We start from the raw sequence: 22,831 nt of genomic DNA on the forward strand, positions 1-22,831 counted from the left end.
GGAGACTCATGCTGACATGCTTTTTCCAAAATGTAATGCTTGTCAGAGAATCCGTTTTGATTCATCTGTGACAGCTACAGTTTCTCAACTGTAAAATCGAGAGCTTCTTCACTGTTTCTGGTGGCTCAAACTGTCCTTTTCTTGAGGCTTTAATGTATTCACTGTTCCAGTGCCTATATCACTTTTTAATGACTGGAAAATTGATCCAAGTTGTCAGCAGGCGTTAGATTTTAGGCTCTCTTGGCTTGGTTCTGAATCTCCACCAGACCAGATGGCGGTGCTATGTGGGCCGTATGTGGACCATGGGTGTGGAGATAGTGGGGGCCAGCTCTAGAGTGCAGGATTGCTCACATTCTGGCATTTTCCCTAGGCCTGTTTGCAGCTGCACTTCCTGTTCCATTTTGATCTTCTAAAATGTTCAATATGTGGAAAGGGTTCTGGAGGCAGACCTTTTTCTTTGTAATGTCACCGTAGTTTTTATAAATAAGACAGAAAGGTTTCAATGAAAGAAAAATACTTTCATATACAGTATATTGCACTTTAAACATATATATTTAGCACTTTTGCAAATAATGCATGCTCTTATAATGTATGCATCAATTGTTTATACAATTAAAAGTCCAAAATTATGATATATAAACAACAGTTGAATTCAAATGTATTTATATAACATTTATTTCAAATTTACACAGACACACTCACACACACATTGCCAGTCAAATTCCATAATAGATGTTTTTAATATTTCTTAGAGGTATCTTATGCTCACAAAGGCTGCATTTATTTGATCAAAATATAGTATAGTAAAACAGTAATATTGTAAAATCTAAAGTCTTATGCTGTTTTTATATATTTAAAAATGTAATTAATTCCTGTGATGGAAAAGCTGAATTTTCAGTAGTCATTACTTCAGTCTTCAGTGTCACATGATCCTTTAGAAATCATTCTAATATTCTGATTTGCTGCTCAAGAAACATTTCTGTAAAAAAATTAAAATAGTTGTGCGGCTTAATATTTTTGTGGAAATTGTGTTGATTTTTTCAGGATTCTTTTATGAATAGAAAGTTCAAAAGAACAGCATTTATTTGAAATAGAAACCTTTTTTAACATTATACATGTTTTTAGTGTCAATTTTGATCAATTTAATGCATCCTAGGTCAATAAAAGTATTAATTTATTTTTAAAAATCCTACAGACCGTACTCTCTTTTTAACAATAATGTTAAAAAGTATAACATTTAATAAAAAATGTAAATTGTATACATAAATTTTTTTACATTTACGCATTTAGCAGACTTGCATTGCATTCAAGTTACAGTTTTACATTTTTTATCAGCTCTTGCTTTCCCTGGGAATCAATCCCTTGACCTTGGCGTTGCTAGCGCCATGCTCTACTATTTGAGTTACAGGAAAGCTGGTCTGCAACTTTTTATATGTTTATGTGTTATATAATACTGTACTTTTTAAGGAAATCAGCTAAATGGACAAATAATGTAAATACCATATAATACTGTACATACTATTATACATCTTTTGTGGGGAATAAAATGCTCCTCATTTCATGGGATGAGATGGTCCTGAGAAGGACATGGGCTACTTTCCAAGTTCCACCTTTCTCAATTCCTGGATCTCACTCCTTTAAAGAACAGAAAGTGCAAGACGGCTCCTCTGGGAGTTCTAGGGTTGGGGGAATCAAGCTGTTCCAGAGAGTGGCTAGCAGAAGATGAGATGCAAAAACACATGCAGACTCCTCCTTTGGACAGGTGCCCAAGCACACGGCTAATCAGAGCAGCAGACATCTTTCTGTGAAGTCTGGTGGCCGTCAGAATGGTGCGGCTCGGAGAGCGCTCCAAAGAGCAGAGATGGAGGGGTAATGATGGCCCCCCAACAGGCTGTCTCTGTTTGACTGATCTGTATAGGTGAAGCATATGTGTGGGGTCGCGGAGGTGAAGCTCTTGATGAACTGAGCCTTGTGTGATCTCTTAAAGATGGCATGAAACCATGAGAAACCTCTGATCAGGCCAATCAAGTCTTTTTCCTGTTTTTAATAAACTCTGTGTGGTGTAATTATTCCTGCTTTTATGTATTCAGCAACTTTCAACTGATGTGGTTTGATATTTCTGCCTTCATGGCATCATAATTGAACTGTTATTTGTACTGCATATTGACCGATTTAGTGCAAAGAACTTGCAGTCAGGCTCATTTCATAAACAAGAACCAAAATTCACAGTGGTTTGTATGAAATAGAATTTTATTTTTTACAATCTAAAAGAATTCGGAACATTTCAAGTCCATCTCCTCTTGACAACTGCATTTTGCAAGTCTCAAGTGAGAAGAACAAGTCAAAATGTCTCTTCTGTGTACTCTCTCTACTTTTACCCACAACACCCTATCCAATGTCATCACCTTGACATCTAGCCCATGGTCCTTCTATTCTTGTGGCACAGGTGGGCTCTGTCTGTCTCAGTGTGACATTGTGTAGATACAGTGTCCAATGCCAAGTGCTCTTGCCCGGGAGCGATAGAGTTAAAATGGGTATGACCGTATTGCTCTGCACCTGGTCGACTCCTACAGCAGAGCCTCGTGCAGCCTTTGTAGCGAAGGCGGACAGCTTTTCAGAGTTCCTGCTTCAAAGCCTGCAAAATCCAGTAAACTTAGCCACACAATCGACGGTGGCCAAAACAGCATCTGATGTGCCTTATTTGTTGACGGAGTGAGATCTATCGCAGAGGGTGCGCCTCGCTTGGCTTACAATGCAGGGACAACGTAAAGCCCCGTATTCATGGATAGTCTATGAAGACGCTGGGATTCTTCCAATATCTAATGCCAATTGTGACTTGAAACTAGGGCAGGCGACTGTGATGTTAGTTCTTCATTGTTGGTTGTAACACACTAGTTATCAGGCATACATGTTGGGAAAAATATATTAGCTCTTAGTGTTAAAAATGCTTGGGTTCAGTAGAACATTTATAAATCCTGCACATAATTGCATGTGTGTGTGCGTGTGCATGTGGCAGTCTGTATGGTGGTTATACGCTAGGCGAGAGCTCCCTCTTGGTGCCAGTGTACCCAGTTTCTCCAGTTGATGAGACACACTATAGAGCAATGGGAGATACATTGACACAAAATTAAGCACTAGCAACCACCATATTTTTTAGGATTATTTAAAAATTATTTTCAACATAAATACTCAAAACGTATACTTTTGGAAAGTAATAATATTAATAATACACTTGTTATTTGTGAGGGAAATTTGATCAGTAATTTTATTAAGAAAAGGACATTTACCCCCATGAAATGGTTTTATTATTTATATATGTCAATATTACATATACATACATTTAAATTGTATTATTATTTTATTATTGTGTTTTTAAATTTTAAATTAAATATTTGTGGACAAGTGGCGTGAGGGATATTTTGACAAAAAGCCATGATGATTGATGGCTGTGCAAAGGTAATAAAAAATAAATAAATAAAGGTAATAAAAAATCAGAAATACTGTAATTTTATTATATATATATATATATATATAATATATATGTATACTGTATATGTATATGTATTGTTATTATTGTTGTTGTTGTTTCCAATAATTTAATGAATGTAATAATAGTTATAATACTAAAACATGATTTACAAAAATTGATGGATCAATCAATCAATCAATCAGTTAATTAATCAAATCTTCCTCTGTCTTTTTCTTTTTCTTCTAGGGACGCTGTATAAATTTCAATCGGGTGCAACATCAATAGACGACAGCATCCAGTCTCTGAAATACTTTGACTTCCAAGTATATCAGATGGGACAACAGAAAAAAGCATAATTTCTTCGAGATGACATAGCTTATCATTGGCCACTTCAGAGTATCTTGTTTCAGCGTTTACAAGTATTGGCTTTCCAAAACTTATAATTCTGGTATCTCTCAAGCTACTGAATGGCAAGCGGATGACTAAATAGATTAACAAAAAAAGTGTCTGATTTTACAGCTGATCTGGTTAGCTTTAATGCACAGCAATGGCTTTTTCATGTTCTGACCATATTGTGCCTTCTGTGAAGAAAGAAAAAAAAAAAAAAAAACTAATCTTATGGACACAGACGGAGGCTATTTAAAAAAAAAAAAAAAAACGAATGAGATGAGGCTCTTTGCCGTTGGCTGAGAAGTAGAACTAATCCCAGTAGGCTCATGGAGTGCAGTAGTACTTTGCCTCTTGGCAGTGTCTCTTCACAAAAATCTCTCCAAGCCCACTATCGTCGGATGCCTAGCGGGGCTTCTTTGACTGGAGATCTTGTCATTTTAACACTGAGAAGTGCACACGCATGACAAATTGTAGACAGAACGCCCTAAGGTATCGGACGCAGTAAGACTTTGCCCTTTAGTTTGTGAAGACACCTTTCTATCAATGCGAGGACAGCGCAGAGAAATTAATAGAGCGTTATTGCACCGCAAGACACCCTGTGACCAAAGCTCTCCGGCAAGGTTTTGAGGGACAGATTTACCTCTGGTGGCTGGTGGTTCCTCCCCATTTATTTGGCAGTCTGTTCGGTGCTCACTAATGCATAGACCCTCACAATTCAGAAACATGCCCCTCAGTTAAAGGTTTTAATACATCAATACAGCTGTCCAAACCACCCGATCTCCCAAAATTTAGTGCACAAGTTCTCTTGGCATTGGAATATCAAACTTTGATACATCTTAAGGCAACTTTAGAGATTCTTCTTTTGTATGAGGTTTGACCTCTCAAGAGATTTTCTATAGAAATTAAGGAGTTCCTCGGCTGTGCTAATGTGACATCCTCGTCCGATATACTCAGAAGATCAAACCGAAAGGAGCGACGGACGGATGAGTATTGTTCATTTCCAGAAATTATCCACATCGCACTCCCCCCTCCACTTGCGCACAGAAAAGCGAGCAATATATATTTATTTTAGATTTCTTTAACGCGCTGTCACGACGACGATCGCGAATGATGTCAGTGTCAGTGGAAACACTGTGGGGGAGGAAGGGGGCGGCAGCTGAAGAAAAAGGCTCGAACGATCCAGTCACTTTCGATACGCTACTTCAGATGCAAAATGGATATTCGAGTCGAAATCTGACAAAGCGTGCCGGCTTTGACGGGAAGTGGTATAGACAATGACCAGTGGCTGGGTCAGTGGGATGTCTCAGTGCAAGCAGGGAAGCTTATCAAATGACACTAAAAATAAGTTCAACAACCATCAAGTTTGAGGGGGGAACAGAATGGGGCGCGGTGGCTCACATTTGGTGGGCATGCAAGTGTGCAAGATGGCAGGACCATTGGGGGGAAAAAAAGCCCTTGTTTAATGATTTCTTTGTTTCTATCATTGTAATTGTAGGGACATTAATTATTGCTTCCAAAAAAAGAACAGAATACATACATAGAAAAGTTCAAACATTTGAAATCATTCCCGGAGTGGCACATTTACAATTTAAGCTATTGCACTTCTTGGATAGCTAGGTTTCAGCCTTATTTTGATGTGTGTTTCTCATGTCACAGATCATAAATGTCAGTTAAGTGTTAGTAAAAATGTAATTAGGTTTTTACATGTTAGTTGCAACATGGCTTAATATTTTTACCAGCTCCTTACATGCTATTAATCCACCTCAACATCACCAGAGCACATCTGCTTTGCTTTCTCTTTATTATTGTTTTTGCTTTTTTATTTACCTTTTATTTTTTATGTTGCATTTTACATTGTTATATTTATGTTTTCACTTCATTTGTGGTTCTTGTGTGTTTTTTTTTTTTTGTGTGTGTATATTTTATGACTCATTAATGCATTTGTAGAAAACTTTGTGTAGAAAATTGGGTTTATTCTTTGTAATATTGAACTAAGCACACCAGCTATAAAAAATAGTGTTAGTAATTTTTGTAAAAAAAAAAAAAAAAAAAGGAATTATGTATGAAAAAAAGAAGAAAAAAAGCTAATAGCACCAGTTTCAACTTTAAAATAGAAAAGGTATAAATTGGATAGAAAAACAAGGATTTATTTCATTTTTAAGCAGCTCAGTGATGACAATTGTGCACTATTTGTTGTACATAAAAAGGCAAAGAAATAATGTATTGGTAATGATAATTTGTTAATTTAATTAAAACCCATTTAGATTTAGACACAATTTTTTATATATATTTTAGTACTTGTGGCCCTTGTGGTCATAGTGCCTCATGTCCCGCTGCAGTCCGGCCAATGAATGTAATTTCAATAGTAACTTGTATTTATTTCTCTCTGAAAAAACAGTGGGTCTGCAGAGACAAACTTCACTAGTGCACTGGTTAAAAAGTACTATTAAAGCCCTAGTAGTGCACAGAAACATTTTTTTAAATGCACATAAATTTTAAAATAATGATAATAATAAATAAGAATGCTGAGAATTGTGAAAAGAAATTAGCAGTGAATTCGCCCTCACTGGCACTGGCCAGTGACCGCTGCATTTTACACTCATTTTACAAAATTGACATTCGACTTGTTGATTTGTTTCTCACCCACATGAGATGCTTCTAAGAAATCGTTTGATTTGTTAAAGAAAGCTGGAGACACACAGATCTACCGTAAACAATTAGACTGTGTTCACTGTTAGTCATACTGTGCTAGTTTTTCTCTGCAGTTGTCTTATGCTATAGTAATGACACCACACACATTACAGCATTTAGTACGTCTCAGAATGATCTCACATGACAGATTTCAGGAGAATCTCATTTAATCTCATCTTCACATTTTCCTTTATTCAGCCATTATTGAGTTTCAGATATTTTTGTATCTTTTGTATTTGCATTTTGCATTTATTTGTATAAAATAAATGTCACGTTTTTTTTTTTTTAATGAAGCTGTGTCCTTTCTAAACACCTGTCAGTATCACTGAACTTCAATGATTCATCACACTTAAGCAGATTACTCACTGTACATGATTCTGAACGGCTTACACTCAGTAATAGTGAGTTATTAAAAGCCATATTTTCCTATGATAAACTGCTTTAAACCAAAACATCTGCTTATCTGACTATTAGCAGAACTGGACTTGACGTTTTGAACTGTTTTAAATACACATCTCTTCTTTAGCTAACAGTATTTGAATGCATGTTTAGAATGCCCTTTTTAATGCAACACACCGAAAATGGTTCATTTCTGTTTTTGGGACTCATGCAGTCAGTCACCATTAATCAGTTTATACCTATATACTGTATAACAAATTAGAATGTAAACAATTTCGGGTTCTTGCTCCACTTCACATGTTCTCATTTAGATCTGTCTTACAATTTTAGGGTGTTACACGCATATCTCATTTATCTCCATCCATCCAGCTGCACAAGGGCCTTGTTAAGCATATATTCAACCATCATTACACCTACAGGATTCCCACCTAACCCTGCTCTCCAGCTGTGTGTCGTACCCCAGCAATGCGTGACCAAAAGCTTCATGGAGTTAAAGTGCTGCTCATAATTTCCCCTTGAAATGAGGCGTTAAGAGACGTTTCACACACCTGGTTATGACCATAAAACCACTTCTTTTAAAGTCAAAACTTGTGCCTTTAACACAACATTAGGTCTCAAAAGGAAATTTAAGGTATGAAAATGCGGTGAATTGAGTGACATGGCTCATTATCACAGGTTCACACTGTTTGATAGAAGTGTTATGGGGTGTAAATGCTGAATTCTAACATTTTTAATTCATCTTCCAAGTTTGATGAAGTGGAACGTCAGACTTCTATCAAAAACTTTTTGGAATTAAATGGGTCGATTTTTTTTTATTATTATTTAATTCCCCCCTCCCCCCTAGCAGAGGTCCAAATATACACTTCTTTTTTTTCTTTTTTTTTGCCAAAAAGTGTCATAATTCCATTTTTGGTAATTTTACAAATTGTTATTATTGTATTCTATTTTTAGCTTTTTCTGAAAAAAGTTGTGGTTTGTGTTCTCAAATACACAAATATAAAGTTTATATTGTTCTAAAAGAGCAGGAGGTGCTTCCTGAACAAAATCAGACAGGATTTCCTCACCTAATGATGGCCATAAAACAGAATCCTTACTTCCTTGATTGTTTTCACGGAAAAGCCAGATTAATGCAGCTGTTCTCTATGTAAGCTGTTCTGGTTTTACAGGTTATCCCAGCTTTCACAGTTGTCTAAGAATTGTGGTTACGGCGATTAAACACTGCAGAAATACTAACCTTTCAAAGAGAGGCCGCTGGTTTCTTTTAAGACCATCTTGTTAGACTCGACACTTGAGTTTATGCAAAGCATTTCAAAGGGAATAAAACCTAATCCTGCTTATACTGTAAAGAGTTGAATTGCAATGTGCAACATGTGGAACGTACAGGTGGAGGATTACTGTGTTATGGTATTTTACTCAATGTTTTTTTAGCACTTAGAACTATTACATGCTGTTTTAGTGATTTTTCCCTCCTTGTAAATGTTATTATGCAGCATAGTTGAAAAAAGCAAAGCAACCATGAGGCATTAGCTGACACTGACGCCAGCACACTCACCTCAGTGCTGGGAGGGTTACAGGGTGGGCGAAACGCTCCGTCTGTTAATGCTAAAAACCAACATACGAGTGTCAGTTCACTTTTGACTCCAGCATGAGAGCGAAAATATTGCTCTCCACACAAACGACAGACACATCTCTCAGCCAATCCCACGAAGCTGCACCGAATGAGGGCGGAGCTTTCAGCAGCTAACAGAAGTCACCTTGCCACTGGACAAAAAAGTTCAGTTAATGGATATGGAAAGAAACAATGACCGGCGGTGATTTTTCTGCTGGTTTCAGAGCCTTTGTGTCATCCGATGCCCAGAACAGCTTTTAGAATTTTACAGCAGATGTTTGAGCGAATTGTACTAATATTTCCAGTTGCAGCAGTAGGAAAATTTCCTTTTATTTCCTCATTTGCAGAACATTACTAAATATTAGCAGAGTGCGAGTGATCAAAAAGTGATTCGCTCTCAAATCAGCTGTAAAGCGATCAGCGACACATGTCGGACAATGCTTCAATTGTCATTTACGAGGGACTATTCCAGTTGGGTCCAGCTCAGCCAACACTTCCCATAATCCAGCCTGCCCACCACAGAGATGCACTGAGAGGAGGCATTTACTACCTCAGATGCTCCAAGTTCTCTAAGCACAAACACGGGCCGCCCACGCTCAAAGCAGCACCTCTCCCAGTCACTGGCATCATTTAACATTACGATATTTTCCCTGTGTTTTTTGACGGATGATGGGGCCTCATTGCTATGCAAGTGCCAGATGAATCATAAACCTAGACCATATGCCATCGCAATTTGCTGATGGGACCAAGCTGTTTTGGTGGATATAAAATCCAGGGATTATAAATGCCTGATCCTCAGTGAATGGTAGAGGCACAAGGTGGGGTGAACGCAAGCCGTCTTATCTAATGAATTGGGTCAGTGAGCAGCGGAAAAATGCAAAGATCCACCAGCATCAACCTGCTACCTTTACTTTGGTTAATCCTCAAAACAGCAGAAATATTTTGGACAATGGCATTGTTGAACAAAATGAAAATAAACAAACAGTTCAGTGACAACGTGTTTGTCACCTTCAGTCAATGTCAAAGCTTTACAAAGAACAAACAAAATAAAAGGATGATTTTTTTTTTAGAAAATTTCAGCAGGATTATTATTTTTGTGTGGACACATACATATTATAGCCAACAGCAGTACAAAACATTTCAGCAGTGTCCACTATTTGCATGTTGGCCTTCAGATAACCTTTTTTCTACTTTTATATGCTTTATATTTTATAAAATATGAAGAGCTTAATAAATGATTAATAATATGTTTCCACAAAAAATGCAACACTTTATTTTAAGGTGTCCTTGTTACACTTTACGTGTACTTACTATTATAATAACAATAAATTATGCATAATTGCATGCAAGTAATCCTAAACCAAACCCTAATTCTAACCCTAACCTAGTAAGCACATGTAGTTAATTAATATTACTCAGTATTTAAATGTATAATTACACTGTAACAAGGACACCTTAAAATAAAGTGTAACCCACAAAAATATTCCTTAAAATTCAACTTCTTAAAAATCTTACAGGCCCCCAAATGTTTGTTAATTTTCTAGAATTTTATTTATTATTATTATTATTATTATTTTTAACTCAGCAGCCTCTTATTGCATGTAAACCTCACTTATTGTATGCAAAAGTGCAGTGTGGAAAAATACCTATTAGTTTATATTTTGTATTTATCAATTTTTAAAGTGCCTTAACTAGCATCTGTTATTTAGTCACAAGCGTAAATAAAGAAATCCTAAATCATTGTTAAAACCCAACAATTTGTTTACCCTACAAAATTGTTTCACTTATTATGACATAAATTGCTGGTGAAATGAAAATACACTAATCCCCCAGCTAACGTCACCTTCGCCATAATCCTTAACAGCCAACAGCTGCAATGTGTTATGCGATTATGATGTTAAAAAAAAAACAGCCTTTGAAGCAGCCGCACCAACAAACTGTTTGTTTGTGTGTGTGGATTAGTCATACCCCAGGTGGTCAGCCTTTCTCCAAACTAGACGAGCTAAGCTTGCTACGTAATGTATACAGTACATACAGCCACAATATCACAGAGCTCCATCTTTGGTAAGCTGTTCTGTGATTGATTGGCTTTCCTGTAGCTCAAATAGCAGAGGTTCGATTCCCAGGGAAAGCAAGATCTGATAAAATATAAAAACTGTAACTTGAATGCAATGTAAGTTGCTAAAGCGTCTGCTAAATGCATAAATGTAAATGATGGTCTCATTCAGTTTGATTCTGTTATATAAATGATCTCGCACTGTATACCATTGAGGTACTGTAGATAATAACTAAGCACAAAACATGCTTGTGTTCGAGCTCAGAGAACTTGTTGACTTCACCAATCTGGTTTCCTGAACTACTTGCAGTCCTTTTCACTGAAAAGCTGCAGCAGCAACTGTAACTCATGTCCTGAGAGGCAGAAGGCTGACCACCAGCCTCCCATTTTTAATTGAGCAGGTCTGAAGCAGACTTTATGTCTTACCTTTTACGAGCCGAGGATCCATTAAAGGCCAAACTGTTGTAATTCAATCATTTTCATTGTGGAAAATGTTCACGATCAATGTGATAGATTTCTTCATCAATCAATATTACATACTGTAGGTTCACAGACTCCAAGCCCTGAATAGAAGTGATCAAGCCATGAATTTCAGTTTTATGAAGCACATCTCTTCTAAAAGTTCATTAGTAAAGCCAGCTATGTCCTGATCTATGGCTGCATCTGGAAAATTAAATTAAAAACTGGACAGACAGCTCTTAGCATCTCTATTTGTCACTGTATCATTTTAAACCACTACATTTAGTTTTTCTAAACCTGTTTGTAAGGTGTCAGCTTAAAAATAAAGAAAGAAAGAACACCTGTCATTTTCAATGTCACCTTCATTTCATGTAATAATACATTAAACAAATCCTTTTGTGATTTGCATTTAGATCCCTTTTTTCCTTTTCAAAATCAAATGTCCAGTCAAAATAATCTGTTATTTTCAAATCTAGTCTGATCCTGTCCATATTATCTTGAATAACTCAATATTAATCAAAAGCTGTAAATGCCAAAAAATCATAGTTAAATCACAATCGTATTTCCCTTGAACCTGATTATGTAAATAAATAAGTAAATGAAATGTAATATTAAATCATATAAAAATAAATGATGAAATATTAATAATAATATTAAATGATAAAACCTCTGAGATTGTCCAGAGATTGCATTTATATCATGAGCTACAATATAAAGGATTAGACACATTTTTACTTCCCTTGAACCTAATTATGGAAATAAATAAATGAACTGATAATAATATTGAATGATGAAACTTCTGATTGTCTGATAAGTTGTAAACACTTAGAAATCATAATTAAACCTGTTTTACTTCCCTTAAACCTAATTATTAAAAATAAATAATTAAACAGACTGTAAAATATGAAACAATTAAACTTCAGATTTATAAGCCAAGATGAAAAACATTCACTATTAATGATAACTAAACCACAATTGTACTTCCCTCAAACCTGATTATGAAAAATAAACACAACAAGACTGTCAATTCATATTAATGCATGCGATTTTCCTGAGATCGCACTCATATCAAAAACCAGGATTAAAAATCCTCAGACAAGTAAAATCTGATTATATCAGTGATAATATCACACAGACATTATATGAAGAAGAGAGAATCCCCTTATACCTACAGTCTATTATGCTGTCTATTCTTACAGGGCCGAGTCCAGGATGTTGTGTTTTTTTATTCTCTCTGTTTGGTGGTGAAGATAGACGGTGACTGGAGGTTGGGGGTAGAGATCACTGGCGCTCGCTCTCACCCCCAACCCCAGGGCACACCAGGTGAGAGATGGAGAGAAAGAGAGACACACAGCTGTGGAGTTCTTTACAGGCAGGCGAGAGGGCCCTGCAGGCACATCTCATTATTTGAAGGTCATCCTTTTTCATACGACCAAAACCCGGTGACATGTTAAAGTCTGTCCCAACCGATCTGCTGGACCCCATTTGATGCTCAAGAGGAGTAAACAGCAGTCAGGAAACTGAAAAAGAATTATATGATGACAGTATTCTTGTGTTGATCATTTATTTTTATTCAGTGAGTCTAAAAAATATTGTTTATGGGAAGGAATGCAATGTAAATAACACAATAAAGCAACAAACCACATTTTATTTATTTATTTTTTACAAAAGAAAAAAAAAATGCAAAAACCTTTTAATAGTCTTTAAATGTCATGAAGAGATTTTTTTTTTTTTTATTTTTTATTTAGCCAGTTCATTGTCTATTGTTTATATTGCTACACTTGATATGCATATTCATTGTCATTATTTTTTTCAATTACAGCTGTTCAGACATTCACTGTAAACAATAAATAATGGCAACACGTACCATCTGTACACCATAAACACAAAGAAGCAGAAGCAGAGGACAGTGGTATCTTTATTCTTCAATGGCTGCTCCTCAGGGCCTAGGCATGTAACCCAGTTAGCTTATAATTGATGCACTTTGAAAATGAATTAACTCTAAAACCAAAGGCTGGTTTATACCACATTTAGAAGAAGAGCACTGTTATTGATTGTGACTGAAGCACTATGGTGAACCCGATAGCCCACTGTTCACTACTGCCACCCATGAAGTCATGTGTCAGCACGCAGGGCACCAATCACTGAGCTAATTCACATCTGTGCTTTACCAGGTGTATATATAATGCATATGATTTCCATATGATGAGACATGAAACAACCTGATCTCACAGAATTCCGTGTAATGTTCACGGACTTAATTAACCCCGAATCTGTGGTGGCATCACGGAATCGCCGAAAATTCCGTGCTGGGCTCACAGAAGGCATCAGCCGTGGTCCATGCACGGATTCACTGGTTCAACACCAGCGCTGCATCGGACCACGTAAAAAGAGTTATACGTTCACTGGAGTACCTGACCCCACCCCTACCCTAAACCTACCCGGTTCTGAACAATAATGATGACGATAAATTTCCCAGTATCGCGTCGGCATGTTGATGCTAAGGATTTCCGTGCGTGGAGTACGGCTGATGCCTGTCACTGACTTACATTGGTATCATTCCATCACGGAATTTTTTCTGTGAGCCCATCACGGAATTTTCGGCGATTCCGTGATGCCACCACAGATTCGGAGGTTAATTAAGTCCGTGAACATTACACGGAATTCTGTGAGATCATGTTGGAAATAAATATTAGAAACACCTCAGATTGTGCAATTCACTTCAAGTTCAAGTTTTTGAAAAATCAACAGCTGTATTTTACATTAACCACTTTTGCAGGTTCCAGAATGGCAAGATTTTCTCTCATAGCATAGACTGCCCAATACAGTGTTTACTGCCAACGATTGTTTTATTGGCAACCACTATGTGATGCATAATTTAGAGTCATAATTTTGAATATGCTCCTTTCTGCCTCAGCATGTATATTTTATCCCTGTGTCTCTCAGGCCATAAAACGCATCCACCAGATCTGCGTTGGGTCACGACTCACTGCAGGCCCAGCGTGGATCTCTGCAAACAGATGCTCAGAATTAGCAATGAAATGAATGTAGGCCTTACATAGACTGCAAAAGAAGACTTTAAAAGACATATTCATAGGCAATATTCAATATGTATATTGTTTTGTACAAATTTGAAAATGTAATTAGATGCCTAATAAGCATCTACTATAGAAACACACTAGTCAGTGCATAAAAATAGTTATTGTTCAAATATAAAAAACATAAATGTTTTATTTATTTAAACAATTTAAATATTTTTCTCTGGTATGCAATATTTTTCTGCATGTGGTTTACTCTAATGTCCTTATATCTGCAGTCTTTTTCATTTTTTATTCAGCCAAAAAATGATATAGGCAGTGAAGAAATATTGTAGGACAGGATTATGTTTTTAGATTTTCATTAATCATCTTTATGTACTTAACAAATGGTACTAAAAATTATGCTGCTGAACTGAATCTGCAAAATGAATGAATGAATGAGAATAAACCTGTAAATTAAAAAGCATATTTGGCTGAAAATTGATTGCATTAATATCTGCTTTCAGACATTAAAAAAAAAAAAAAAAACATGTTAAATGACATTTTTATTTTCATTGTGAGGCAGCATAAATGATTTCTCAATTCATAAATCACTAATATACTTAACAAAATGAATTATGCTGTCATTCGCTCTGCTTCTCTTCATATTATTAGATATATAGGATCTTATTTATTTTAGGTTTTAAAACTGCATTCATTCCAAGATAATAATTCTTTTGATATGGTGCTGATAGAGAATAAATGAGTGCTTGACGTTGCCGGACAGGAAACTAGCAGTGACAGAAATGTTTCTCCTTGAGAATGGCCATATGGGGCATGCAGCGGGAAGACATTCCCACACCAGACAAATTGTTCTCTGAAACACAACGACCGTCTGGCTTTGCAAAAAAAAATGAGAGAAAAACAATAATTTATGCATGGAGAAACCACACAGCCCATTGTATGAAGTCAACTTTAATAGAAATTCATTGTGTTAGTCAAGGAAATACATCGTTGACATTAATATTCCATGATTTGTAGTTCAGACTTTTAAAGACTGATATGATATAAGATGATTTATGAGTTTGGCTGTGTTTTGAGTGGTAACATTATGTAGTGTTATTTGTAATAATATTGTTAAGCTTTCCCATAAAAAAAGGTTGTCTCTTTTTCAGTCAGTTTAGTCAGTTTTTTTTATCATAACACATCTGTAGAAATACAAAGCAATATTTATCCTGGAAACAAACATCCTGTGTTTCTCATCACAACATCTGAATGTTAAACACAACAGCTCCTGATGCCTGGCAATGGCCAAAGCACAGTGTGTGTGTGTGTGATGGGGTTGTGTGTCCGTGCCATCTTACAGATGTCTTTGTCAAAGCATCGCTGTGGTGACTCTCTACAGGCTGAGATGGCTACTCTCTTTCCTCCTGATAGATAGCATGAGACACGCGGGGTGTTTGGGATGGTTCAGCATCTGTTTTTCTTATGCAGCTGCACCAGTGTAGATGGAACATTTCCAGTTCTGCACACCCACTCACTCTCTCTCTCTCTCTCTCTGTGTGTGTGTGTGTACACATGCTTAACTATTCTTTGAGGACAAATTTGTCTCACAACATCAGACAAATCACTATTTAGGGAACATTATAAAAAACATCAAATATAAAAATAAGAAATATAAAACTAACATAAAACCAATATGCACATCATTAAAAAAAACAAAAACAACAACAAAAAAAACTTATTCATCAGACACATTCAGTTGAAGTTGAAAAGAAGAAAAGAAGACATTTATTTTGTTATATTATAAATTAATACTCTCTGTTCATCAATCATGAAAAAAGTATCAAAAACATGAATTAGTTCCAGCATTAATAAGAAGAAATGTTTCTTAAGCACCAAATCAGCATATTAGAATGATTTCTGACGGATCATGTGACACTGAAGCAGTGTTATTTTAGTATCACTGAGATACTATTATCATTTATATATATATATATATATATATATATATATATATATATATATATATATATGTATATATATATATATATATATATACATATATAAAATATATATATATTTTTATTTCCCATGTTCATTTTCATTTTAGTTAGTTTTAGTCATTTTGTTGTGTTTTTGTCATTTGCATTGTTTTTAATTTTTTTCAATACTGTAGATTTATACATTTTAATTTCAGTTTCAGTCAATTTAGTACATTAATTAAAAACGAAATGAAATTGCTAAATGTTGCCTTGGCAACTAGCTGAAATAATATACATTTTAGTTTTTTACGTCTGATTTTATTTCAATTAGCATTTGTTTTATTTTAACAAACAAAAATGTTTGTTATAGTTTGTTTTTAGTGAACTGCAATAACCGTGCGCTGAAGACTGGATTAATGGCTGCTGAAAATTCAGCTTTGCCATCTCATGAATAAATTACATTAAAAATATCGAAACTTTTCTTTTTTTCTTTTTTACTGTATTCTTTTAATAAATGCAGCCTTGGTGAACATGACTTCTTCCAAAATCATTACAAACACCTTACCTTACTGAATTTTTGAATATTAGTTTGTATATATATTTGACATTCCAAAATATAAGCTTGAAATATTTAAACTGTATGTTTCACTTTCATATGGATGAGCATGTGCAATCAGACCTGGTTTAATTGCTGTGCAGTAAACCAGCAAGGTTCACTGCTTACAAACATATTGAAATGATCCCAGAGTCATATAGTAGCCTACTGTCTACTGCAGAGTTTTTACCCAGCGCCATTGCGGCACAGCTGTTTGTTGTGCAGCCCATCAGCCAGAAGGCATATTTCACTTCACACAAACACTGAAGCTGACCAGTAGATGCAAAGAAGCCTATGTCAGCAGTCTGCATATTTTCAGGGCCTATTCTTATTCTTCCTCTGGAGGACAACATTCACACTCACTCTGTCTCCCAGACCAGATCGGAGAGGACAGACGGACTCCTTGACTGTCTCCCAGAGATGGAGAGAGGGTGAGAGAGGGAGAGAAGTGTCCTCTCAGCCAGTGTCATAGGGAGAGGAGCTGACACTCAGTGTATGTGACAAGGCCAGTCCGGAGTGGAAGGGCCCCCTGCAATATTAACTCTCATTTGGAGCAGCTGTGGCTGAGAGCATGAAACATTGAACAAAACAGCTGCCATGGATCCACTGCCGTCCTGCCAGCTTGCACTGTCTGTTAGTGGGGAGCGAAAACACACGCATACGCAAACAGACACATACACAGCACTGACCTTTTCCAATTCAGCTTTCTAAGTGAACTTGGTCCAGTGTCACAGTCTAGCATACTGAAAGGTCTATAATGTATTCGGTAATGCCCACCGACTCTGCAGAAAGGTCTAAGATGGCATGGCTTTTAAATATTAGAGATGGCATACAATGGAGTGCATTCAGTGAATATATGGATTATGGCATCACTGTTATTGTATACTGTTATATACTAATAGTTTTTGTTAAAATTGTACATTTTATTTTGTTTTATGTATTTTATTTAATTGGTTGTAATAGTTTTTATTGGTTTTTAGTTGATCTAGTTTTAGGTTTTTGAGTACTTTATTTTAAACTAAATGAAAATGAGAAATGTTGCCATGGCATGTCATATATATACCATTACTGAAGCACTTTGACCCTTGACCAAATCTGTTTCTGAGCCATCAAATATGATTTCCTGTTATATCAAGGTAGCTAAGGTATATATCTTCATTTTTTTATATTTTAAATTTATAAAGACCCCTACATACTATTAAAATTTTATTTTATTTTTCCCCTTCTTCTGAAATTTTTTATTTTTTATTTTTTCATCATTATTTAACTATTGCATCATACATCTTTGTTGTATTTTAATTTTTATTACCGTTATTGCAATCGCTATTATTATTATTTATATTAGGTAGTTTGTTCTGGGGTGATTGGGGAGGGTTTAAGAATGTAAAAAAATACAGTTTCTGTACAAACAATAGCAATTGTCTTTGGAATAAAAATAAAGTAATTTTAATTAAAGCCATAATACTAAATGTCACCCTGGACCACAAAACCAGTCATATTGAGATTTAGGACAATATTTGGCCGAGATACAACTATTTGAAAATCTGGAATCTGAGGGTGCAAAACAATCAAAATACTGAGAAAATCACATTTAAAGTTGTCCAAATGAAGTCCTTAGCAATGCATATTACTAAACAAAAATTAAGTTTTTATATATTTATGGTAGGAAATTGACAAAATATCTCCATGGAACATGATCTTTTCTTAATATCCCTATGATTTTTGGCATAAAAGCAAAATTGATCATTTTTACCCATACAACGTATTGTTGGCTACTGCTACAAATATACCCGTGCTACTTATGACTGGTTTTGTGGTCCAGGGTCACAAATGTAGACATCCTGTGAATAATTTTACACTTATCCTCATCATAGAGACTTCAAATTAGGTTGTTTTGATGGGCTAGTAAAAAAAAAAAACACCTTAGCAACTGCAACCACTTATCTGAACTGTAAACTAAACCCAACTGGTTTAAAGAACCAGCTTAAAATTTGATTTGTTAACAAAACGCATCAATCTAATTCTTTTGTTCATTTAATTTTTCACAAAGTTTAAAAACCTCTGGATTAAATCGTCATTTATGCTTGTGTTTTAAATGATTAAATTTGATCTGAGAAGGACAGTTAAAAAGTACTTTACTCGTTTAGCCCTGGGGCTGAGTGTCTTGCTCAAAGGCACAATGATGATAGCTCACTTCTTAATATCAAACCAGCAACCATTCACCACCCTGAGCACCGGTCCTGAGCTTTAACCAGTAGATGAGTTAATGAAATATAATTCATTTCATGATTAAAGTTGTATTTAGTTGCTAAAATTAAAAGTATTTAGTTGCTATCTCAAAATATTTTCTAAATGTTCCACAGACAAAAGTGAGGTGAAGATTTAACCTGCCCAATGTAATGCTTAAAAAACACAGTCACAGCTATAATGTCTCACTAATCAGTGTCTAAACTGTTTTTGTATTTCACATGCCTGCTGCATTTTAAAAGACCTAGGGGTGTAATATAGTTTCAACGGACATGTGTTGATTTATTTAAGACAAGGGAACATGGACTCTCTGAAGAGGTTCCTCCTGATTTTAAGTGACATGTCAAAAGTACACCCAACGCTCTACAGGAAATAGGCTTCTTGAAAGTAGCTCTCTCAGGGGGGCTGCCCCTGTCTACTATGAATCCAAGTGCTGCTACACGTTAGCGCTCGCAATGTAAAGTGTCAGTGACAGATTCAAAGGCAAATGGGCCTGAATAATTGATCGGGTGGGGGCTAGCGTTAGCGGTGGTGCAGTGACTTGCTAATGACGGCAAGTGCATCAATTTTACAAGAACAATTAGCAACAGGAGTAATTACACTTATCACCGTTTTATAAAATCACCTCCCCTGCACACCCCCACACACTCATCATGTAAAGGAGTTTAATCAGAGGAGTCAGGCTTAAAATGGATATAGAGGGTTTCATCGGAATGGGATTCAGTGAAGGGGATCGCCAGCAAATGACGGTTACACCACATACAGTAGATTTTATTTTTGTGGCTGCAGACTTTAGATCATTTAAAAGTCTTTGCATATCAAATATCATATAATTGACAATTGCCTCAATCAGTCTTTGGCCTACTAGTTTATTTAGCTTCTTTTGTTCAAAGGGTGTTGTGCCCGTTCAGTAACCATGATAATGCGCAGCATTTAAAACAAATCAACCTCAGTCTAGACACCCATTGATAGGAACGGTCACCTCGCGATTCTAAGCTTTTTACTAAATGCTGCATAAGTATCCCACAAATAATAACTTGATCACCAGAAGGGTTAATCAAGCAACTTAATAGATCTCTTGAAAAGTTGATGCATCCCAGGTTTATGAGCCCTTCCGATGCTAAGAGAGGAAATCAAGACCTCTCTCGCAGTCAGATTGGACACTGGAAAGTGGTCAAAGGCAGCAATTTGCATCTATCATCTGCAATTTGAAACCAGTCCATCACATCTGCTGTTTGCCCAGCCAATGGCCACTGCTAAAGGACTCCAGAAATGAACTATTAGTTCACTCCTTCTCCCCAGCTCACTCGAATGACTGGATATTTAAACGATTCAGAAATATTGCAGCAAACAAAGAATTGAACTTGGCATTACCTAAATTGTGTTAATTTGTGTACACCGACTGTGGTTTACCAGTGGAGACACTTGTTAAGTGAAGGTTGAAATGCTTCAGGTCTCATGCTGCCTTCACATTTTATATATATAGAAGTTGCATTTACAAAAAAAAAAAAAATGCATGCATTATGATTATTTGATTTATCAACATTCCATGTAATGTTTTGTTGTGTTATTCAAACACCTGACTTCCTAAACACCACTATTAAGAATATTGGCCAAGAAGACACTGGACCCACAGTGGATTGTGTGAGCTAGAATGAATACAAACTTTCTATATATTAGCTCTTTATGAGCTTCATTCAGTGCCAAAGGAACCAGTACTAAAATTACAACCAGTGATGCATAAGTCAGGAGAATTTTCACATTTAAACAATGCTTTAATGCAGGGGTGCCCAAACTCGGTCCAGTGTCCTGCAGAGTTTAGCTCCAACCCCAATCAGACACACCTGAACCAGTTAATCAAGCTCTTACTAGGCATACTAGAAACTTTGCGGCAGGTGTGTTGAGGCAAGTTGGATCTAAACTGTGCAGGACACTGGCCCTCCAGGACCGAGTTTGGGCACCCCTGCTTTAATGCATGTTAAATTTACATTAAATGTTTTGGTTATACTTTATTTTGATAGTCCACTTTAGACATTCTACTGACTATAAGTAACTTTGTAACTACATGTCAACTACATGTCAAATAATTCTCATTAGGGTAGGTTTAGGGTTAGTAGAATAAGTTGACATATACTTATTCTGATACTCAGTATGTTGTATGCTGTGGACCCATCAAAATACAGTGTTAGAAGATATTAAGCAGACAGTCTACTAATACTCTAATGACTGCTAGTTGACATGTAGTTGCAAAGTTACTTACTGTTAGTGGAATGTCTAAAGTGGACTATCGAAATAAAGTGTTACCAATGTTTTGTCTACTGACATACACAATTAGAATCTACAGTGAGGAAAATAAGTATTTGAACACCCTGCTATTTTGCAAGTTCTCCCACTTAGAAATCATGGAGGGGTCTGAAATTGTCATCGTAGGTGCATGTCCACTGTGAGAGACATAATCTAAAACAAAAAAATCCAGAAATCACAATGTATGATTTTTTAACTATTTATTTGTATGATACAGCTGCAAATAAGTATTTGAACACCTGAGAAAATCAATGTTAATATTTGGTACAGTAGCCTTTGTTTGCAATTACAGAGGTCAAACGTTTCCTGTAGTTTTTCACCAGGTTTGCACACACTGCAGGAGGGATTTTGGCCCACTCCTCCACACAGATCTTCTCTAGATCAGTCAGGTTTCTGGCCTGTCGCTGAGAAACACAGAGTTTGAGCTCCTCCAAAGATTCTCTATTGGGTTTAGGTCTGGAGACTGGCTAGGCCACACCAGAACCTTGATATGCTTCTTACAGAGCCACTCCTTGGTTATCCTGGCTGTGTGCTTGGTCATTGTCATGTTGGAAGACCCAGCCTCGACCCATCTTCAATGCTCTAACTGAGGGAAGGGGTTGTTCCCAAAATCTCGCAATACATGGCCCCGGTCATCCTCTCCTTAATACAGTGCAGTCGCCCTGTCCCATGTGCAGAAAAACACCCCAAAGCATGATGCTACCACCCCATGCTTCACAGTAGGGATGGTGTTCTTGGGATGGTACTCATCATTCTTCTTCCTCCAAACACGTTTAGTGGAATTATGACCAAAAGTTCTATTTTGGTCTCATCTGACCACATGACTTTCTCCCACGACTCCTCTGGATCATCCAAATGGTCATTGGCAAACTTAAGTCGGGCCTGGACATGTGCTGGTTTAAGCAGGGGAACCTTCCGTGCCATGCATGATTTCAAACCATGACGTCTTAGTGCATTACCAACAGTAACCTTGGAAACGGTGGTCCCAGCTCTTTTCAGGTCATTGACCAGCTCCTCCCGTGTAGTTCTGGGCTGATTTTTCACCTTTCTTAGGATCATTGAGACCCCACGAGGTAAGATCTTGCATGGAGCCCCAGTCCGAGGGAGATTGACAGTCATGTTTAGCTTCTTCCATTTTCTAATGATTGCTCCAACAGTGGACCTTTTTCACCAAGCTGCTTGGCAATTTCCCGTAGCCCTTTCCAGCCTTGTGGAGGTGTACAATTTTGTCTCTAGTGTCTTTGGACAGCTCTTTGGTCTTAGCCATGTTAGTAGTTGGATTCTTACTGATTGTATGGGGTGGACAGGTGTCTTTATGCAGCTAACAACCTCAAACAGGTGCATCTAATTTAGGATAATAAATGGAGTGGAGGTGGACATTTTAAAGGCAGACTAACAGGTCTTTGAGGGTCAGAATTCTAGCTGATAGACAGGTGTTCAAATACTTATTTGCAGCTGTATCATACAAATAAATAGTTAAAAATCATACATTGTGATTTCTGGATTTTTTTAGATTATGTCTCTCACAGTGGACATGCACCTACGATGACAATTTAAGACCCTCCATGATTTCTAAGTGGGAGAACTTGCAAAATAGCAGGGTGTTCAAA

The 22,831-nt window shown here is 36.5% G+C and overlaps 1 protein-coding gene across 2 annotated transcripts in view; it reads left to right on the forward strand.

The window, feature by feature from the left end:
* The window catches only part of antxr2a (ANTXR cell adhesion molecule 2a), a 46,692-nt gene extending 41,324 nt beyond the window's left edge, over positions 1 to 5,368 (forward strand). For both annotated transcript variants that reach the window (XM_058774682.1, XM_058774683.1), the window contains one exon: positions 3,716 to 5,368. In XM_058774682.1, the coding sequence (XP_058630665.1) occupies positions 3,716 to 3,754 (39 nt within the window). In that variant the 3' untranslated portion in view covers positions 3,755 to 5,368. The remainder of the gene's footprint in view (positions 1 to 3,715) is intronic.
* The last annotated feature ends 17,463 nt before the right edge of the window (positions 5,369 to 22,831 follow it).

This window comes from Onychostoma macrolepis, chromosome 05, assembly GCF_012432095.1.
Source record: "Onychostoma macrolepis isolate SWU-2019 chromosome 05, ASM1243209v1, whole genome shotgun sequence".
In the NCBI taxonomy this organism is placed as follows: Eukaryota; Metazoa; Chordata; class Actinopteri; order Cypriniformes; family Cyprinidae; genus Onychostoma; species Onychostoma macrolepis.